This window comes from Pituophis catenifer, unplaced genomic scaffold (genome assembly GCF_029215685.1).
Source record: "Pituophis catenifer annectens isolate HBS135680 unplaced genomic scaffold, rPitCat1.0.hap2 SCAF_6, whole genome shotgun sequence".
Taxonomy (NCBI): Eukaryota; Metazoa; Chordata; class Lepidosauria; order Squamata; family Colubridae; genus Pituophis; species Pituophis catenifer.
This window is the reverse complement of record NW_027256886.1, coordinates 62,735,176-62,757,745: the sequence shown is the minus strand read 5'-3', so window position 1 is coordinate 62,757,745 and position 22,570 is coordinate 62,735,176. Positions and strand designations below refer to the sequence as shown.

General features: G+C 39.0%; 2 protein-coding genes across 5 annotated transcripts in view; one reads left to right on the top strand and one right to left on the bottom strand.

The window, feature by feature from the left end:
* The first annotated feature begins 2,946 nt into the window (after nucleotides 1-2,946).
* On the top strand, nucleotides 2,947-18,119 carry BNIP3 (BCL2 interacting protein 3). 2 transcript variants are annotated; one of them, XM_070946469.1, is made up of 6 exons: nucleotides 2,947-3,170; nucleotides 6,433-6,610; nucleotides 10,224-10,308; nucleotides 11,445-11,551; nucleotides 11,667-11,816; nucleotides 14,086-18,119. In XM_070946469.1, exons 1-6 carry the CDS (start codon nucleotides 3,125-3,127, stop codon nucleotides 14,135-14,137), a joined length of 618 nt encoding a protein of 205 aa, XP_070802570.1. In that variant the 5' UTR covers nucleotides 2,947-3,124; the 3' UTR covers nucleotides 14,138-18,119. The 2 variants fall into 2 exon arrangements, with proteins under 2 accessions (XP_070802570.1, XP_070802571.1); XM_070946470.1 differs by lacking the exons at nucleotides 2,947-3,170; nucleotides 6,433-6,610 and adding an exon at nucleotides 11,221-11,353 and having other exon boundaries at nucleotides 10,226-10,308.
* Nucleotides 18,120-19,289: 1,170 nt separating this feature from the next.
* PPP2R2D (protein phosphatase 2 regulatory subunit Bdelta) overlaps nucleotides 19,290-22,570 on the bottom strand; it is a 42,539-nt gene continuing 39,258 nt past the window's right edge. For all 3 annotated transcript variants that reach the window (XM_070945314.1, XM_070945315.1, XM_070945317.1), the window contains exon 10: nucleotides 19,290-21,383. In XM_070945314.1, the coding sequence (XP_070801415.1) occupies nucleotides 21,104-21,383 (280 nt within the window). In that variant the 3' untranslated portion in view covers nucleotides 19,290-21,103. The remainder of the gene's footprint in view (nucleotides 21,384-22,570) is intronic.

Here is a 22,570-nt window from a genome sequence, read left to right as displayed (position 1 = left end):
GCAGAACCAGGTCTTCAGAGCCTTCTGGAAGAGTGTTAGAGTGGGGGCCATGCTAATCTCTGGGGGAATAATGTTCCAGAAAGAGGGAGCCACCACGGAGAAGGCCTTTCTTCTGGATCCCACCAGGTGTATCTCCCTCAGAGATGGGACCCACAATATTCCCTGCCTCCCTGCTATGAAGGGTCGGGTAGATGTGACCGGCAAAAGACGGTCCCTCAGATAACCTGGTCCCAAGCCATGAAGGGCTTTAAAGGCGACAACCAGCATCTTGAATTGCACCCGGAAGCAAATCGGCAGCCAATGCAGCTCCCACAGGAGAGGTGATACATGTGCACACCAGGGTCTGCACAAAACCATGCAGGCCACTGCATTTTACACTAATTGGAGCTTCTGGATGCTCTTCAAGGGCAGCCCCATGTAGATCGCGTTGCAAGTCAATACGGGACCTTAAGTAACTGTTAGTAGTTACTTGCAGCCAGGGGTGAAATTCGGCAGGTTCTGGAGAACCGGTAGTGGAAATCTTGAGTAATTCGGAGAATCGGAAAATACCACTTCTGTCTGGCCCTAGATGGGGTGGGAATGGAGATTTTGCAATATCCTTCCCCCAGGAGTGAGGAGGGAAAGGGGAATTTGCAGTATCCTTCCCCTGGGGTGGGATGGGAATGGAGATTTTGCAGTATCCTTCCCCTGGAGTGGGGTGGGAATGGCGATTTTGCGGTAACCTTCCCCTGCCATGACCACCAAGCCATGACCACAGAACTGGTAGTAAAAAAATTTGAATTCCACCACTGCTCGCAACCGATTTCTAGTATACCTATTTTTAGTCTGATGGTGAGCAACGTGCAACCTTGGTCTGATTTCTAAACGCTATGCAAACAATCCGTTCAGACCTCTGGCAGATGCAACTTCTCTTGCCTACCAAGTAGAAATTAAAAGAGGCAGCAATGCTAAAAAAAGATGCATGATCGAACGGGAAAAAAAGGTAACTGAAAAAGAAATTGGGGCTAGCAAGAACGCCCTTATCCATTTTCTCGGTTTAGTGGAGAATTATAAATACGATCCATTCATAACAGAATAACAGAGTTGGAAGGGACCTTGTAGGTCATCTAGTCCAACCCCCCCCACCTAAGCAGGAGACCTACATCATTTCTGACATCATTCCAGTCTCTTCTTGAAAGACTCCATCCCACAACTTCTGAAGGCAACTTCTGCTCCATTGATGGATTGCTCTTACTTGCCAGAAAAAAAATTCTCCTTATTTCTAGATTTTCATCCATTATTCCTTGTCTGGCTTGCCTGTGCTTGGGGGAAAATAGATTGTCCCCCCCACATCTCTCTGTGGCAGCCCCTCAAATTTTGGAACACTGCTCTCATGTCTCCCCTGGTCCTTCTCTTCACTAGACTAGCCAGGTCTGGTTCCTGCGACCGAAATGCAGCATCTATCTCTACGTAAGGCAGGGGTCTCCAACTTTGCTGGCTGAGAAACTCTGGGAGTTGAAGTCCACGAGTTTTAAAGTTGCCAAGGTTGGAGACCCCTCACCTAAGGCAATCGGAGAAATGACCGGTACACCCTATCCACAAATACTAGAGCAGACCCCAAATTTAGATGCTCCATATATATATATATAAGCCCTCATCAGTTAGCCACTCCTTCATCCTATGTATCCTCCCTGTAAAGGTACAGTATTTGTTTTCTTTTCTTTTCATAGGCCTTTATGTGTATTTCTCTTTAGAAATAAAAATAAATAAAATAAAATAAAATAAATAAATAAATAAATAAATAAAGCCTAGAAACTAGTGGATTGGGATTTCACTGAACTAGGGCTGCATAAAAATCTTGGTTTACGTAGGAAGAACCTGGCTAAAGAGAAATACATACATACATACATACATACATACATACATACATGTTTTCGTAGATTTTCGTAGATATATATATAAAGGAGCATAAATTTTAAACACACACACATACATATGTTTTTTAAAATTTTTTAGACAAACACACATACAAACATACAATGTATTTTCTTTGAACAGAGTATTTAGCCGGTTCACAAATTTAAACAATGTTTAGTCATTTCCTTTTTGCCATATGTATTCCTTATCTATTTTTTTAAAGAACCAATTTTACCCTTCATTCTCATCTCTAATCTTAATCATAATCAAATTTAATTTTTCCCTTCTATCTATATTTATACCCCTTCCCATTGTCATCTATTTTTATATCTATCCTTACATTAGTTAGTTATGTAACGTTACAGTTGTTTAATAGAAATCCAACATTTTATTATAAATCAGTTAATTATATAACTATCCTTTTTTTTGTATATTAATCAATATGAACATAAATCTTCCAATTATCCAAATTTAGATGCTCAATCGCGCGGCGAAAAGATCTTGGATCAGGCCAAACTCTGCTTGGCCTGTCAATCACCGCCCTCCCCCCCCCCCCCAGCGCGAGGGGGAAGCGAAACCTCCGCTCACGAAGAGTTAATGTTCCCCGAGAGCCAAAACGGGTAAACAACTCAGGCTGGGGGCCCGCCCGAGAAGAACAGATCGCGGGGAGTAAGATGTGGAACACCAAATCCTCAGCGCACCTTAAAAGTTTTAACCAGAAGCCGAGGCGGGATCCTTCAGCCTTCGTCCAATCGAGAACGGCTAACCTACCGCCCCCTCCCCCAATCGACCAATCCCGCCCCTTTGCCAACCCACTTCTGCCAATCCGGCAGAAAGCGAGAAGACGCTTAACAACAGGGCGGGCGGGCGCATCTTTGTTTCTTTAGCTGAGTCCCCCCCCACCACCACGAGTTGGCTTTCAGCGAAGTGGGGAGGGGAGGGGAGAAGAGTAGGGGGGCGTGCCGAACATTGGTTTCGGCAGCCAATCGGGTCGTCCCGTTCCTTTTTGACGTCACAATCCCTATAACCTGCAGCGGCGACAACAATAACAATAGCAGGCGGGGATCGATCCCCGGAACCGAGCGGCCGCCTTGAGCGGAGCCAGCCGTCAAAACAGCCCGTGGCGTGTCTGGCGGTAGCGCTCGCTGCTGTTCGGAGCCGGAGAGGAACAACCCAGGTAGCAACTCAGGAGAGACCCCGAAATAGAAACTCCTCTGTCCCCCCAGCGATGGCCTCGGGTGAGCCCTCGGGGGTGCAAGAAGAGAATCTGCAGGGTAAGAGACTTTCCCTTCCTTTAAAACACACAGCAGATGGTGAAAATATAAGAGAAGAAAAAACTTGGACTCCTTTAAATACTGGGCCTTTCATAGAAGGGGCCTCTTAAGTTATACTTTCCTAGGCTGATTAGAAAAAAGGCTTCCTAGATCTCCTTGTTTTTAAACACCCCCCACCCCCCCTTCCCCGTTTGGGATTAATATTAAAATTCCCTCTAGGACAGGTGATCCTCGATTTACAACCTCTCGTTTAGTGACCGTTCAAAGTTAGCGACGGCACTGAAAAAAAAGGGACTTGTGACCATTTTCACACTTACGACCGTTGCAGCCTCCCCATGGTTCATGTGATTTAGATTTGGATGCTTTGACAACTGACTCGTATTTAGGACGGTGGCTATGTCCCGGGATCATGCGCTTTCCTTCTTTGGCAACCTTTTGGCGAGCAAAGTCAATGGGGGAAACTAGATTCACTGAACGGACCATGGCACTAATAGACCAATTGCAGCGATTAGTTAACAAACGGCAAGAAAAGTCGTAAAATGGGGCAAAACTCACTTAACAAATGTTTCACTTGGCAGCAGAAATTTTGGGCTCAGTTGTGGTCGTAAGTCGAGGACTACCTGTAATTAAAATTTCCCTAGAATTATTTCTGGAGGGCAGAAGAAACAAAGGATGAGGAAATACTGAACGGCCATTCAGGGTTTCCTGTGTTTTTTAGGGCTATCAAACTCTAGATTTTTGTCTACTTCTGACTTTTTCTTGCCATTGAGTTGGCTTTTACCTTGGCCGGCTCAGAACCAACAAGGGAGGATGGTTTTAAAATAGCCCGTGTTTATTGGAAGGGGAGAAAAGGCAGATCTGTGGTTGTAATTTAGTAGCTGTGGCTGTGTGCTATAGTATCCTTGCCTATGTGACTCAGCCCTTTACTAATAGCTTTTATCGTTGTAAATAATTGGCCTTGGAAATTATTGACACATGGTGCTGGTTCAGAGCTGACATCATGGGATTTATAGCCCCATGTAGAAAAACTTGGAAGTAGATTGCAACATAAAAGGAACTTTTCTCCATTTTTAGATTATGTTTGTAATCAAATAATCAAATGTTATTGCTTATCTTTTCCTGGTTTGGTCACATAATGTGCCCAAAGGAAAAGTGAGCACAGAATTATTGTTTTCATGTTTCATTGCCATTGTTCGTGAAGGAAAGTATCAGTATTTTGTCCAATTTAAGAGAAGTTCAGTAAATGTTTCCTTGAGCTTTCCAAATATTTGGTGTTGCTTACTGTTACTTGATACAAAAACTTCCTTGGGAATCATTCTAATTGATTTTGGTTGGAACTTTCGAATAGGCAGGTACAATGTGTTGATAGGTTGATGTGTATTCCACAGGAAGGACACTTCATCCCTTAGTATACATGCACACTAGATATAATACAACCACACAATGTCACCCTCCCTTCCCACTAAAAGAAACGTAAATAGAATCTTTGCTACTGGACAGTTAGGACTATAGAAGCAAATGTATATTCTCCAGAGAAATTTAAATTAATTATACATGCAGAGTTTATATAAGATGTAAAATCTAGTACTTTTTACCACTTTATATTTTGTGAAGTATGCAGTTTCTTAGCCTTGTTTTTTTGGTGTACAGAGTAGATAAGACACAAATCTGGCTTTTAAGGATGATTTCTTTTTTAACGAATGCTCTTATACCAAGAGGATATATTATCCTCTTTTCCAATTTCCTTATTCCAAGTTAACTGGATAGATATACTTGACTTCCATTCTTCTCTCTTGCAGTTTTGTTAGCTAATTCCTCCTAAGACTCCAAAAATAGGCTGGAAGAGAAATTCAGCGGCTGTGGCTTTTCTCAAAATGAAATTATGCCAGTGAAAAGCATTGTCTGTTAATTCGCAGCCTGCCACATTCAGATCAAAGTACTGGAGAGCTTTTATTTGCCTAGGCCTTCTGAGCAAGAGCTACTGTAGCTTTTTATAATGTCAGTTTAGTTTTGTGAGGGAATGTTTCACAAGGCTTAGACTGTTTATTTTTCAGGTTGGCCTAGGGGAGGAATTTCTTTGGGTAATGTTTTGCAGAAACTTAAATGGGATATGTTGTGTGAATGCAATCTATATCTTAAGATCTGATAACAAAGATGCTCCATAGTGTCTATTTCCTGTCAGCAGATTCTCTCTCCTTTCTGCCATTTGACTTCCTGTTTTCACCTTCTGTTCCTGAGCATCCTGAGAATTGCAATCCATAGAAATAGGCCAATGAACAGAACTGTAAAATGGGGCAGAAAGCTGTCCATCAAAAAATAAGGAAGACAGATGTTTGGATGTAAGAATGTTTTCTGATAGTTCGGTTCTCTTACATCATTTCATTATAGTTCCACAAAGCCCATTTTCCACTTATCTTAAAATTAGCTTATTGTCATTTAAATCATGTGGATTCCAGTTTGTTATGTTTCTAGCAACTAAAGACTGATTTGTTCCTTACAGATTTTTCTACTAGTGGTATAGCCAATTACTGCTCCCGATGATAATTAAGATCAGTCTGTTATGGTTACAAGTTTTTATTTGTGGACTGCATCACACTTTTTAAAAACGCATAAGCATTTTAAGTAAACTTGAAAAGATTAAAAATGAGAATGGTTGCATCTTGGAAAATCAGCTTGCTATACATTAAAATGAGCACCTGTTTATTTTGCAGAGTTATAGTTTGGTCTACTTATTGAGGCACCAGGCTAGAAACCAGGAGAGTTGTGAGTTCTAACCCCACATGAGTGACCTTGGGCCAGTCAGTCCCTTTCACCTCACTGGGTTTTTGTTGTGGGGAAAATAGAGGGAAAGAGCTTTAGATATGTTCACCCCCCCCCCCCCTTTGAGTTATTTATAAAAGTAATAAAGGCAGGTTAAAAAATCTTTTAAAAAAAAAACCTTTTATACCATATAGCCATTAGAGTGCTTGTATAATAAATATAGAAGCACAGCTTTTGTTCTGGGCAATACAGCATGCACGAGATAGATATAAAATACTTATGCGCTGCTGGGAGGTGGGGAAGGGGACCCCATACATCATTGCCATTGCGACAAGAGTTTTATTATTAACAGGCACTAATCTGGGTATTCTTTGTACCTCCTAAAAATGCAAGCAAAGGAGACCGTGAAGTCGGACTTGAAGTAGAATGTCAACAAACGAAAGTGCTTGGTTTCCTAATAAATCCTTGTGGTTTTTGTTCTTTCTCAATGTTTACCAAGCAGGTTCCTGGGTAGAACTGCACTTTAGCAGCAATGGGAACGGTAACAGTGGCCAGCCGGCCAGCCAGGAACAAGTTCCTGCTTCAGTTTCTATTTATAATGGTGACATGGAGAAAATCCTTCTAGATGCCCAGCATGAGTCTGGAAGAAGTAGCTCGCGAGAGAGCTCTCACTGCGACAGGTACTCTGACACACTCCGAGGCAGCACAGGCTGCTCACAATGCATTTCCTCTTATTTCAGCTGAAGGGTACAGGTAGTCCTTGATTTACGCCCACAATTGAGCCTAAAATTTTGGCCGCTAAGGGAGAAACTTGTTAAATGAGTTTTGACCCATTTTACAACCTTTCTTGCCACTGTTAAGTGAATCAGTGCAGCTGTTAAGTTAGTAACACGGTTGTTAAGTGAATCTGGCTTCCCCATTGACTTTGCTTGCCAGAAGGCCGCAAAAGGTGATCACATGACCCCAGGACACTGCAGACATCATCAATACGAGTCAGTTGCCAAGTGTCTGAATTTTGGTCAGGGATGCTGCAATGGTCATGTGTGAAAAACAGTCATAAGTCACTTTTTTCAGTGCCATTGTAACTTTAAACGGTCACTAAATGGACTGTTGTAAGTTGAGGACTACCTTCACCTTCTGGCTGACTTTCAGATATTTCAACTCTGTTTTTACCAGCCATAGGCAACGCTTCTCCATGAATGTTATCAAGGATAATGGGAGTTGTAGTCTAAAAAAAAATGGAAAGGTACTGGGGTTGGGGAAGTGAATGTATGGTCTGATATTAGAGCTTGGCCTCTTTAGATTCTTGAAAGCAGTGGGACCTAATTTAAGCAAAGCTAACATATGTTTTGTTTTGTTTTGATTTGTCTGGGTGAAAGTGTTCTAAATAGTTATATTACAAGTCTGATAAGGATAAGGATGATGCAATTGTTCCTGGCTTTGCAGCTGATGGCCTTTCTCCTGATTGGAAGCAAGGTCATCTTGCTCTCATGGTGTGATCCATTCTTTTTTTTTTTTTTTCAAGTTCAGCTTTTTATTTAAACAAAACTGGGATCGTCTATTAAGTGAGACATTCCAAAGCTAGCTAACAGGAGGCATGGCTTGGGAGAACTAAGTGATCTTTCATTGTGAAACTAAGCAAATTGTTAGATTAGGGCTGTATGCCACTTTGGGACCAGACCTTATTAACTTGGAGATGTTGTTGGTTTTTGAGCAAAAATTCTGGAGAAAGCTTATTTTGGGAAAATCTGTGCTTTGAATTTTTGTACCTTTGGTGGCCTTTGTGAGCGTTCATAGGAATTTGAGTCTTGCTCCATTTCCTGAGCTCCAACCAGTTTTTACTCTCATCTCTAGTCCCATCAAAGAGGGTTAGCCTCATGTTGCTAGAAGTTCTGTCTTCCTGCACAAATTGATTAGAACTAATCTGCCTCCACCACAATCCAGCCCATACACTATGGCAGAGGTCTTCCAACTTGGCAGCTTTAAGACTTGTGGACTTCAACTCCCAGAATTCTCCAGCCAGCTATGGGAGTTGAAGTCCACAAGTCTTAAAACTGCCAAGTTTGAAGACTTCTGCACTATGGCCATGCTTATCCAGAAAAATACCAAGTTGCAAAACTTCTCCCTATGCTTTCATTTTGACTTCACAACTGCTAGGGAATGTTAACCTTAACAGAGGAAAGGTGGTACAATGGTTTAAGAAGCCTTTGGAGGTTTCCCATATTTTTTTATACCTCCTTTATACCTCCTTTATACCTCCATCATAGCAACTTTTCTGATATTTTTCTGCAAATTTATTTGGCATACACATAGAAATGCTTGTAGTTAGAAATGCTGACAGGATGGGTGTCCTTGCAATTTTATTTTCATTTTGTATGGAGACTGCAATGGGGACTTTTTTTGTTACAGGTTGTTCTCATTTAGCGACTATCTTGTACAGCCACCATTCAGATATGACGATGATGAACCTTGGTGGCCAATCCTCACATTTATGACCTTTGTAGGTCTGCAAAACAAAATAAAATTGAAGTAAGATCATAAGCACAGTCATGTTGGCGACTGCTTCACTTAATGACTGAATTTCTGGTACCAACTTTGGTTGCTAAATGAGGACTACTTGTGCTCCCATCATCAGGAATGGGAATAATGGGACCGTAGCTGGGAGAATGGATATTGATGGATTATATTCTTTATATTCTTTCACCGGTCCACCGGATGGGAGGAGATGGAGTCTGATTGGCTTATGATATTTTCTGTGTTTTAAGATTCAGTAGAAGTAAAGATGATTGCAAGCCATTGCATGTTGCTTGGTGAATGATTGAAAGGTTAGAGAGATTGCAGTTGTGGAAGGGTCCTCAATACTTAATAAGGTGGAAGCTGAGAAATAGCATTATCCATTGGGTAAAGGTGAAGTAGTCTTTGAAATGTTTACCCATTGACTTTATCCTAACTGACACCTAGCCAGCTACATTTCCCTAGGCCAATGGTTTGCAACCTCAGCAGTTTTAAGATATGTAAACTTCAAACATGGTGACTGAGAAATTCTGGAAGTTGAAGTCCACACATCTTAAAGTTGTTGAGGTTTAGAAACACTGCTCCAAGCTATTATATATAGTTTTTAAAATCCCAGTTGATTGTGGTAAGAATACTGGTGCTGCATTCCTTAAACTTAGATTGCATTTCTTCTTCTTTCTTTCTCTGGAGTATCTTTTAAAGTGTATTCCTGGAGACAGAGCCTGTCAATCATGAGTTGCTTTGGATGCCTTTATGGCCACATAAAAATACTTTAAATAAATTAACAAAAAGAGGACGCCCAGATAAACGGCTCTTTGCATTCCAAAGCTTGTGAGTAAAAGCATAGTTTTAATCACACAACCACTATAAACAGTAGTGGTGATGTACCTGACCACTTATCTGCCATTGGGCAAGATACTTATCCATGGTTAATTGAACTATGGTGTAAGTTAATTGAGTGCAGTGGGATTGCTCAACACCTGGAACCATAAATAACCACAGGGATTGAATTTCCACAGTGTATTAGGCTTAAAGGTGATTAGCTAGTTTGTGGTTCAGTCAGTGTGTTTTGCAAACACAGCCATGAAAAGGTTGATATATTCAGGATTAGAGAACTGGACCAGACTAAATTTAACAGAAGTACCTTTTTATATATGAAAGTTACATGTAAATTACCGGTAAGATGCATTTAAAGTCAAAACAGGATTATTTTGTAACAGGGCTGATAACTGTGAAGGGAAAGTTTAAGCCTTTTTTATGTATTTATTAGTGCTGATGACATTAGGAGCTACCTACTCTCAATTGACACTATGAGGGATTCCAGGAAAAGTAAATACTAATTATTATTATTATTATTTGCATTTTGGATGACTTTGTTTATGAAAGAAATAAGCAAGTACTAATCCACTTGTGGCATTTGCTCACTCAGACTCTCTTTACATAAATTGAACCCACTAAAAATTTTGGGAAGAAGCTACTGCTTTTTCACAAAGCCAGAATTGCTGGTTCCATCTTTACCTTGGGAAGATGTCCCTTTAAAAAAAAAAAAAAAAATCTGTCCCTTTTACCAAGGTGCTCCAGAATGCTTAACATACTTATTCCTGTTTCTGTTCTTATCACAATAAAAAGGCAGGCTAGACTGCAAGATCTTAAGTACCTTGTAAACTTTATTGAGATTTGAAGTTATCTTTCCATGGTCCTGATAAAACATGAATCAGTAAATCTTGTTCTTGGTTGGTTATTCTCACTTTTCTTCCCCCCCCACCCCCACCCCCAAAGCCCACCACGTTCCCAGACACCTCAGGATGTTCACAGAACTTCAGAAGTGGAGAGTCGTGCCAGCGGAGAAAAGAATAGTTCTCAGGTAAAGTCTATCTGCTCACAAAGACACTCAAATAAAAATTGATTTTTTGTGTGTGTATAGTGTTTTTCTTTAAGAGAAGAAAATCCCTTCTTCCTGGAGATTGTATTTTCTGCAGAGTCTCATTTATAGCTGGGAAATGTGCTTTGTAGTTTTTTAGCAGACCCATTTCAGTTTTGGCACATGGTTTGGAAAATCACTGCATGAATGACACAGTCATATTGGAAACTATCTACACACTAATGCTACTTGAAGGAAAATGCAGCTGCTGGAGCTTTATTTGTTCCAAGCATGTAACTCCAGCTAAGTAAAATTTGCTTTTGATAATTTGTTTTGAGCTTCTCTGCAGTATTTCTGTTGCTATCAGAGATCCAGTTAGATAGCATGTAGGAAGTCAATTGATCCTCTTTAACAAGGAATCTTTCACGCTGGAAAAACTTTTCCACTTGTGAGGTGGCTTTGTAAGGATTTTGCTATTTCTCAGTTGTGAGAATAGTTTACAAGAATCTCTCTTGTCAAGATCCGGCCTCATCCAACCTCAGACTTGGTTGAGTTAGCTTGGCTTGATTTGGATATTATAAAGCAGTAGAGTACTGTCAGATTGTGAAAGCTGGCTTCCAAATTCCTGATGATTTAACAGAAAATGTGAGCTCATTGTATGGATGAGTGGCAGTACAGAGAGGGTCTCTGTACTGCCCAGAGCCCGTCTCTGAGTGAAATGGGCAGTTAAGAAAAATAGAGAGATAAAGAGATCAGATAAAGATAGATGATTGAAAGATAGATAGATGATAGAAAGATAGATGATAGATGATAAATAATAGATAGATGATAGTAGATAGATGATAGAATATAGATAGATGATGGATGGATGGATGGATGAATCCATGTGGCACTCTCATTATTATCTATTTGCAGCTTCTCAAGCTGCATCTCTTCTGAGACTTTGTACCTCTTTAATATCGCCTTCACTCAACCTATGAACTTGGACTTGTATTACTACTATGAAACTTCAGGAAAAGCCACAATGCCTTTAAGGAGCAGCCAAATGGTACAGTGAGGTTGCCTATCGTGGATCCACTTCCTTACCTCTATTCTGAAAATGGACCCAGGTCACTTTATTGTTCCTATCTTCCTTTTAGTCTGAAGAAGATTTTCTGGAAAGAAGGAAAGAAGTTGAACGGCTTCTGAAGAAAAATTCAGATTGGATGTGGGACTGGTCGAGTAGGCCTGAGAATATTCCCCCCAAGTGAGTGATCTTGATAATGAACAATGCAGACTTGTTTATTTCCATTATTATAAATATATAAATGGGATCACAAACAATTATGGATTAAAAATGTTTTTGTCTTCTCATAAACCAGGGAATTTCTCTTTAAACACCCTAAGCGCGCAGGTACACTCAGCATGAGAAACACAAGTGTCATGAAGAAGGGAGGCATATTTTCTGCAGAATTCTTGAAGATTTTCTTGCCATCTCTGTTGCTCTCCCATCTGCTCGCCATTGGATTAGGGTAAGGATTCATTTAGATCATATATTCTGACAGCCAGAAATCTAGTGGGCTGCATCAATAAGATCTTCTGGACTCCTCAGAGGACTATCAGAGAGAGGGAGAGACCACTGTTCACTAGCATAACACGTTCCTTAGATACAAAAGGTGTGGTATTCACTCCCTGACCATTCCAGGTAGGATTGAAAAAGCTGCTGCTCACAATCCTGGAAAGCTTGAGGTGGGTTCACAAATTCCAAGATGTCATTTGGGAGCTCAGTCACTAAAATTTCGTAATTTACAGAATGAGAATTTTGGTAAATTTACAGAAATTTACCAAAAGAGGGGAATCCAGTTTAGGCCATTGATGGTAATCCAGATGTTGCTGAAATGCAACTTCAAGCATTCATAGGAAGCTGAGGTAATGATGAAGGACGCTGGGAATTGTACTCAACATCTGAATGGCATCAGGTGCCTGCTTCTGAGAAGACCACATATTGGTCTTATAATTGTGCAGCATATTGCCTTCTGCTTTTTTAAAAAGTATTTTATAAAAACACCCTGCTTTTATAAATGTTAATGTGTAGAAAATATTTAGGTGGCAGCTAATCCATACCCTGCTTTGCATACGTAGTCCATATGTACAAATAATCTTAAATCCTAAAAACCTAACTACATTATAGCTTCAAGTGTGGTGAGAATCCACTCAGAGCAGGGGTGAAATGCTCCTGGTTCGGACCAGATTGCACAATCCGGTAGCGATGGAGGCAGGTGGTTCGGAGAACCGGTAGCAAAAATCCCTCCCCCCCACATTGCCCAGCTGAGCCACGCAAGCCTCTGAGGAGGCTTTTTTTTTATTTTTAAAAGCATTTTTTTTCTAAAACCTCTTTGGCTGAAAAAATGCTTTTAAAAGTAAAAAAAAAAGCCTCTGATGATGGTGCGGCTCAGCTGGGATCATCAGAGGCTTTTAAAAGCATTTTTTCTACAACTTCTTCTGCCGAAGAGGTTCTAGAAAAAATGTTTTTAAAAGGAAAAAAAAGCCTCTGCCAATCAGGCAAGTCAGCTGGGATCGTCAGAGGCTTTAAAAAAAAAAAAAGAAAGCCTCTGCTGATCAGGCAAGTCAGCTGGGATTATCAGAGGCTTTAAAAGCATTTTTTTTACAACAACAACAAAAAAAAAAGCTGGCCACGCCCACTCAGTCATATTAACCCCCCTACCCCACCAAGCCATGCCCACAGAACCGGTAGTAACAAATTTTACATTTCACCACTGACTCAAAGTCTTCCTAGTGACTCCTCTCAGATATCAATCACATCATTTTCTGCATTGTACAACTTCACAAGTATGCCTGCTATTGTTTATAAGACCAATCATTGGGGTTTTTTTTTCCCATTATGTTGTACACTGTTGCAGTTTTGCAAACAGGTCAAAAGTGGTTACTCATAAATTCGCAGGTTTATGAAACAATCTAATTTGTTCATAATTAAACTACAAGTTTATGGAATGAGCCTGTGATAGATAGATTATAGAAATGGATGTGAAATCAGTGGAAAACATGTTTCAATACAGGTAATCCTCGACTTAACAAATATAATTGCACCTGGAACTATAGTTGGAAGTCATGCTGGTCGCTGAGCGAGTCACCATGTGACGATGCCTTATTTTATGATCTTTTTTGCTGTGGTTGTTAAATGGACATCACAATCGCTAACAAATGCAATGGTTGTGGCGGTCATTAAGCAAACCCATTGTACCGAAGGGACATTTTTTTCTGGAAACCGAAAGAAATGCTGGTTTCTGCAAAAAACCATACATTGCAGGGATGTGACCACTAGGCACTGCAAAAGGCTGTAAATGCAGACCAAGCATCCAAAATAGGATCATGTGACTGCAGCCATCAGAACTTCCAAACCGAGTCATATGTACCTTTTGGGGGAATCTACCATACCTTTGAATGATCACTAAGTGATCAGTCATAAATCAAGGACTACCTTTAGTATCACCTGGACTGATACGGATTTTTATATTATGCTTCTAATGTAAGTCAAGGAAATTTTTGAACAATTACGTTTGAAAATAACATCTAGAATCTGGGAATGCCGGCTGGGCAGTTCTGATAGTTGAAGTCCACACATCTTAAAGCTACCAACATTGAAAAAAACACTGATGTATTCTATTTTTGAGTGATTTGTGTCTATAACTGACTTTACATTCACAAGAAAAGAAGTGAGGTTGAAAATGCAACTGCAGTTCAAATTCAGCAGAACTCTTACTGGTTGTTTTTGTGTTTCAGGATTTATATTGGAAAACGGTTGACAATCACAGCTTCCAGCAACTCCTTGTAAAAAGAAATGAATTCATCTCTTTTGCAAATCATGACAAACTTCATCCAGGCATTATAAAGTGGTGAACCGAACAGAAGAAACTTTCAAATGTATAATTATAATATGGCGATATATGTTTTATTGCGTAAAGGGCTCTTGCAAAAGGAAAAGAAGACTACCCAACTACCCAACTGCTCTTATATATAAATTCCTGTTTGCACGATTTAATATAGTGTAGCTTAGATCAGGAGTGGGGAACCAGAACTTCCAGGAGGCGCCAACTTTGGGCCAGTAGCAAAGGATATTGGGACATATTGTTCAGCATGTGCAGTGGCCCACATTTCATTATCCCTGCTTGAAGATTTTTCTTTGTTGCTATTATTGCAAGAATGAACAGTGTAGCAAAAAAATCAAACAAAACAAAAATATTCTGTGAACTGTGAACATCTGGGAAGGATGTACGATTTGTTTTTGTCGAGTTGTGAAAAGACTCGTAATGATTAGTTGTGAAAAAGACACCACTGTAATTTTTTTTAAAAAAGAAAGTTATGGTCAACAAAAGTAGAATGGCCTTACATTTCTTAAGAGTACATTTTTGCTTCTTGAGATGAAATGAATTACTGAGACGCTTTGAAATATAAACACGAATCAGTGCAGAGTGTTTTGATATGTGTATGTCTTAATATGGAACCTTTTCTTTCTGTTTCCAGTGAAAGTTTGTATGCAGCTGTTGGGACAATGGTTTAGTAATACATAATCTGATTTTTCTCAAAGTCAGCCCAAAATTGTGTGGTTAGAAAACTTGTAAGAAAAAAAGGCTGAGGAATTTCTTCCAAGAAGTTCCTTGTGGGAAAATAGCATTAGCCATTTCATTTTCCCCTCTTGGCTGATGAACAGAAATCTCTCATCTCTGACTTGCAAGGCATTGCTTAATGTCCTAAATCCGTGATGGAGAACTTATGGCATGCGTGCCACAGGTGGCACGTGAAGCCATATCTATGGGCACACGAGCGTTGCCCTAGCTCAGCTCCAGCGTGCATGCGCGTGCCGGCCAGCTGATTTTTGGGCCTTCCGGGCCCACTCTGGAGGGCCTCCGGGGGGGGGAGGCTGTTTTCGCCCTCCCCAGGCTCCTAGAAAGCCTCTGGAGCCTGGAGAGAGCAAAAAATGGGCCTTCTGGGCCCACTGGAAGTTGGGAAACGGGCCGTTTCTGGCCTTCGGAAGGCCTCTGGGTGGGTGGGGAAGGCTGTTTTTTGCCCTCCCCAGGCTCCAAGAAAGCCTCTGGAGCCTTGGGAGGGTGAAAAATGGATCTACCGGGCCCACCGGGCCATCACGTGCCAAAAGCAGGAGGAGCATGGGGGGGTCGTGCATCCATGTGCAGGGGGGCGGGGGGCATTGAATTATGGGTGTGGGCACACACGCGACCCCCTGTGCTCCCCCCCCCTTTTGGCACACAATGGCAAAAAAGTTAGCCATCACTGTCCTAAGTCATCACCAAAGAGTCATATGGAGTAGCTGGGTCTGCCTTTTTAATCACAAATGCTGTAGCTGTTAGCCATTGGTCTGGTCTGTGTGAATACATAGGAATTTACTCAGGGTGAATGATGGCAGTTACCGAAGAAATAGCCATTTGTCAGGTGCTGCTTTGCCATCTTACCTTTTCCATGTTGGTTTTTCCTTCTTTCTTTCTGATGTAGATGTGCAAGGAACTGGGAACAGAGAGAGAGCATGGCTTTTTTCCTCTCCTGCACATTGCTGTGTTTTTATTCCAAGTGTGCAGCAGGCCAGATCCCTGTTATGTAGAATGGAAACACAACGAGCAAAATGACAAGGCCTAGATGTCTGACGTTATCCACGCATTCTTTCCACATGTTCAACATTGAATCATAGTTATCTGGCAGAAAAGAAAGATATATTTCTAGTCTGAAAAATGTCTTCTATGATTTCCATGTTCTATTCATAAGGAGGGTTTGCAAAATATGAGCGGTGGTGTGGGCCAGCCAGGCTTCCCCATTCCTTGTGGGCTACAAAAATTGAGGACTAAATGAACAGGGCCTATGCTAGGTTCTGGACATTGTTTCAATAATCCCTAAAAGAAAATGATATTTTACGGGAGAATATCCTTATGCTGAAAGCTATGAGCAAAGGCCACAGTTAAACCTGCAAGCTCAGCATTGAGCTGGCATAGTTTAAGGCCTCTCATTATACATTTTAATTGCCTGGCTTCTAGCCTAGTAAGTCTTTTCATTTCATTTCATTTCATTTCATTTCATTTCATTTCATTTCATTTCATTTTATTAAATTTGTATACCGCCCTACTCCCGAAGTACTCAGGGCGGTGAACAGCCATAAAATAAAACATATAGATAACAAAATTTAAAATAGAGATAAAACTAATTAAATAAATTTGGCTGAACCAATTCTAAAACCCCAATAAATTAAAACCAAATTTAAAATTTCCATTTAAAAAGAGGAAAAATTTAGGTCAGGCCAGCTTGATGAAATAAGAACGTCTTAAGCGCGCGACGGAAGGTACGCAGATCCGGAATCCTCCGTATCTCCGGGGGGAGCTCGTTCCAGATCTTGAGATTTACTCGTACATAAACGAAAACAATGCATTGTAGCCTCTGTTACTTTTAGTTAAAGGTCTTATTGTTCATAGGTTACAATAAAGGATGAGAATTTGCTTAGGATTTAACATGATGTATAAACCAGACAGTACAACTTGTTCAATAAAGCATTTAAAAAAAAATTGCCTTAGCTTTATGTGTGAAGGCAGCCTCTGGGTTACAGCATGCATAGCATTGGAAAAAGGCTGGCTTGATTAAGTACGTTCATAGCTAGTCTCTAAACCTTCCTGTAGCAAAGTGCGGGAGGGGGTAGAATATCAGTTAAAAAGCCAAGATGGCAGCTGCTTTGCTACCCATGAAAACGAAGTCCCACCCCCTTTTTATCTGCTGTGGGTTAAGGAAGTGGGATTTCAGTCATGCAATGGCAGCTGCTGTATTTTTTTTTTTTTGATTCGTTGAATATTCTATCATTATAGACTCCCTAATTAAAGTTTGTTTTACTCTTTTTGGGGGGGGGGGGGAGGGATGCAGGATGCCTGGAACGGGTATGATTAGGATCTACCTATTTTGTGTTTCTGTAATATCGGTATAATTTTTTTTCTTACACCAATTTTGATCTTATTTGGCATGTGATTTATTTTATGCTTGAGTTAGAACTGGAATGAATAACTGATACAGTGCCCCTCAGATCATCATCCTATTGCAATGGTTCTCAACTTTGGCAATTTTAAATGTGTGTACTTCAATTTCCAGAATGCATGGCTGGCTGGGGAATTCTGGGAAATGAAGTCCACCCAGCTTTCACAAGCTTGCATCATTTGCAGTAAATGCTATTTGATCAGCTGAATAACTTGGCTTCATTTTACCGTTAATATAGCTGCTATATATTTATCTAGATGGAAGCACCACAGGTTTTATAAGGTTTGTCTTGAACAGATTCTTTATTCACTTTGATTGGAAAAAAAGACACATAGACTCAAATAAATAGGAGCTGTGTAGATGGGTTGACTTAACGGGTTCAGAGACCAGTTGGTTATTTTTAAGACCATAGTTTAGTAGACTTGGTGATTGCAAATTAAATAAATACCCATCATCTGAAGAGAAAAACTTGGTTCTTTTTAATCTTCATTTACTGGAAGCCATCATAGAAATGGGGCTTTGCCTTGATCTAGTAAACTAGCCAATATTATTCAAAAATTATTTGTTCTTCAATTAGCTACCGTGTGATCACATTTATACTGCTGATTTTACTTTTTTTTTAATGAATCAAAGCGTGTACAATGGTTGTATGACAATGTCACTACTGACTATCGTCAGATAAATGGTGAGTATGTAAAATGGTTATTTTCCAGCTTTTTATGAAAAAAGCTATAAGCTGTAAGCTGTGAAATAGTGCATCAAATGTCCATGTTTTTGTTGCTATTGTGCTAAAACAATAAAGGGAATGAGTAAACCTGTATGTTGCTTTTGAATTCTCTAGTGCATTAATGTACGATGAAACTAAATGTTATTCTGGGGTTATTTTCAAATGTCCTCTTTGGAAATTGAAGTCAGATGTGCCCACCTTAGAAAATAAAGGGCTGAAGCATAAGCAAACAAATATATCCATTTTGAATTTTTAGAGTTTTTAAATGTACTTATGATTGCCTGACAAGAGACAGCCCTGTGTCAAAATAGTTAGCAGCAGCCAGTAATAAAACCCTCTAACAAACAAAAGATGTTTGTTGCATCTCTCACCAGATACTTTTACCAATTTTTTTTCCCTAGTAAGCGGAATACACATTGAAAGTCCCGATTTTTCACTCTTAAAAACATCTTTAGCCCTATAGTTTTATTTGTATTGATTAAATATATATGCCACCTATCTCACTGATAAAGTGATGGTGTGGTTGATGGTAAAAATATGATATTTTGCTTTATAGAGTATCCAATTCCTTATTTAATTTTTGGGAACATAAATTGAAACTTAGAATCAGGCGAAGCAGCGCGAACTCTCTATAGGCTATGAATACTCATAAGCAGAAAATGTATCATAAATAATGAGGCTCCAGATAGTTAAAATTAATCCAATCAGACATGCAGAAGTCAGCAATACCTGCTCTGTTTTACACAATGTGAAAAAAGGCCTTTCTTTAAGAAAAGGATGGTTGCAATACTATAGTAAATGCTTAATTTTAATCCATTGAACTCCTTTAAATATTGCTGTCTATAGAAGAAATTGATGGAGTCATTCAGACTGAAAACATTAACATGTCTGAAGTTTTGATTTGCTAATTTATAATTAACAATAGGATATAAACAGTATCAACCTTGTAAACGTATGATCTTTGGTAGGATGGAATACGTTTCATATGCATAATTACGTAAAAATGTTAAAAATAGGATTTAAAATCAAGAATACAAAAGGAAAAAGTAGAATCTCTGCATTTCCATGCAAAATACAAATGAGAACCAGGTCTAGAAAGAATCAAATTAACTTATTCTTGACCACTACCTGCTATCAACTAGCACAGCACTGGACAATGAATATTAAATATATATATTTCAAAGGCATTTAATGCAAATTTAGGGGGAAAAACATTGAGTTTTAAAGTACACAGTACAAATTCAGGTAAACATTTAAAATTTATTAAACTTTTTGATCAAAATAATAGAACAATTATATACAAACCCATTGTATTTGTTTTGCAGGAAGTCAGGGAGGGAACAAAGTCAATCTATTGGTTAAATGACCTATTGGTTCCACATTTCAAGATTTGCAAATAGTGTCACAACTGGTATACAGTATATGATTTTTATTTTTCGATCCACCAAATTGGTGTTAGATTTTGAGGACGAGTGGCACTCCATGAACATTGACAGGATAGGATCAGAGACACATTCTTCTTGCATACTCATACTTTTAATAATCATATTAAACCTTCATTTAATTTAAAGCATTAACAAATCACCCTATCTTATCTTCAGGAAGCTCAAAGGGCCTGAATTTTAAGGGGGATTTCATAGGCACATTCAGCAGTTAACTTTACAGAAAGTGGAAGATATGTAATTTATTAAAATTGTGCCCATTGCTATTTTTTAGGTTTACTCCCAGAGATGTTTACAGTGAAATACTGGGAGCTATTCCTACTTCTATGAAAAAAAATCATAAAAGAGATGTATTTTTCTTTGCCCCCATTCCTAGTGGAAACTTAGCATTAATGCATTTCCACATCAGCCTTAAGACAACCAAGTGTAGGTCTCCTGGTGTCACAGGCCCAGATTAAGAGTTGAAATATATCTAAATGTGCTCCTGTTTGGCATAATTAATTATAATAACATACAAGGTTGAGCTTCAGGGGCAATATGCTTGCATCTGCTTATGCCTAGTTTAGTATTAAAAAAACCCATCTTCTTGAAAACATAGAACTAAGGGTAAAAAATGTAATGCACATTCATGTATGCACATTACCATTAATTGTAAAGCATATTTACTATTAACCAAAACAATGATTATTGAAGGTTCTAATGTACATGGCCCATTGTTTAAGGCTACATGTAAGTAAACGGGCTGTTTTTCACATCACCTCTTTTGTGCATACCATATGATATCTTCTTTTAAACATAGAAAAGCAATACAAACTAGGGTAAAGACGACAGCTGGATACAATTTTCAATTTAGAGTTTGAAGCAGTAGGACATCACCCAAAACTGCTCATTTTGTATAATAAATATTTTTTTGGGGACAAACTTCAAATCTTTCCATCAGGTATCTTGCACAATCTCAATACATGCAATAAAAAAGACTGAATACATACTTTCAGATTTAAAAACACTTTTTTTATAGTTTGTTATTTTTATTAAGTGGTTTACACCAGAAGGTGTGGTTATACAGTTGGTGAGTAAATATACATGAAAAACCTGTCTACACACCCAACTCTAGACTTACCTATATGCTCAAAGGTAGAAACACCTAAAGCTTAGATGAAGGCCAGAGAAAGAATGTTTACAGGTATAAAGCACAAATATATGTTCTGAAAGGCCCAAATATTACAGCAGATAAAGAGCATGTGAGATAAAAATTACATTTTTATGACAATTTGTTTCTTGGGTGTTAGATTTTTGGTCTATCAACTGGAAAGGGAGGCTCAGACTTAAATAAATACAATTTTTTTTTAATATTGACTTTTATTAAGTATTGTCCATCAATTCTGCTTCCAGTGGGCTTTCCTTGTTTACAAAAATCAATTCCATGTTCCCCCCTCACTGAAGGCAGAAATACACCACGAACTCAAGTCCAGGCCAGTTTCTCTCCTTTGCCTATAAAGGGAAATAAGTGCATCAATGTTCTTTACTGGAAGGACAACAAGGCCATCTCTGACAGATAAACAACAGAGCTTAACTATTCAAGACGACAACTCTGTCCTCAAATAAGCCGTCTTTAATTAATTTTGTCTTGGAATATATACAAGTTATTGGTTGCAGCTACAGCAATGATGTTCTCCGCAGGGTGCCATGCTGTATGAAGGATCTTCTTATTGAAGTCCAGACTGTCAACACTTATTTCATCTTTCTTTCTTTTGCCACCTGTACACACTTTCCGGGGTTTTAAGATGGCTCGAGGTTTGCTACTTTCTCTTGAGGCCTCTAATGTAATATCTCGCCGTGTGTTCCGATCAAACATCCTAAAGAAGTTGTTATAGGAGCCAGTCATAATGGCACTGTAGGAAAGAAAGAACAATGTTTTACTCATTTATTTCAGCTGGATGACAATAATTGCTATAAAGGTCCTCCTAAATAATCACCCAATTTCCCTCTCTTTGCTGTTCACTAAATCAGATAAGAGCCACAGGATTGACACTTATTTTTAAACAAGAACTTATATACACACACATACATAATAGAAGTCTTTAAATAAATTGTTAAAGCAATTACAAGAGAATCACAAATAATACAAACTAAGAGAAAATAATAATTTGCTAATGAATACACTATAATAATAGTGGTACATGCAAGTATTATTATAGAATATCACAAAATCCAGGATTAACAATGAAAATGTGCCTGATTATTGTAATGGATTATTGTAATAATCAGCTATGCATTATTCCACCTGTGCTAGAAGTGGATTGGTGATTCAGAGATCAGATTTGTAGATTGGTGTTATTCACTCATCACTTGTGTCACCTAATGTACAGCTGATGTCTTCACTTTAAATATACTATCAACATAGCTAATGTTACAACTTAAGAGCATTTTATGGGTACAGACATCAGGATTAGAAAGATTACCAACATTTACCTGTGTCTTGAGATAGAATAAGTTGAAGGCATCCTTTCCCCTGCCTCTCAAAATGCAGTTTTGGCTAGCAGCACCTCCCCTCCCCCCTCCCCTCTGGCCATAACTGTAGAATGCCAATTCCAGGAAGATTTAATGTAAACTGAACACTAGTTAAATGTTTTATACAGTTCCTGGTGAAGACCACTTTTTATTCTCCCAGGCTTTTATAAGCTTTATAATGATATACTGCAGTTCAGCACTACTATAGCTGTTGGATCAGGTCTCTCTCTCTCTCAAACTCAGCTGTTTTGTCATACTGCTGTAATCTTTAAACATTCCCTCTTGTTTTTAAAGGATGTTCAATTTTGTGACTGTGTTTTCTTCAGTTTAAATTGAATTTTATGCAATTATGCTGTTACCTAGATGCTATCAATCCTTAATATATCACTGCCATATTTCATGTTGTCCTCAATTTATAGGCCATTTTATACAACAGCATTTTTTGATAATGTAGGCAGAAGAGTCTGGGCTCAACATTAGTCATCTATTCTCCATTTTGAATGGATGGCGGGAAGTCTTAAAAACTAAAATAATGTCCAGAATCCCTTTAAGGCTTATCACTATTTTT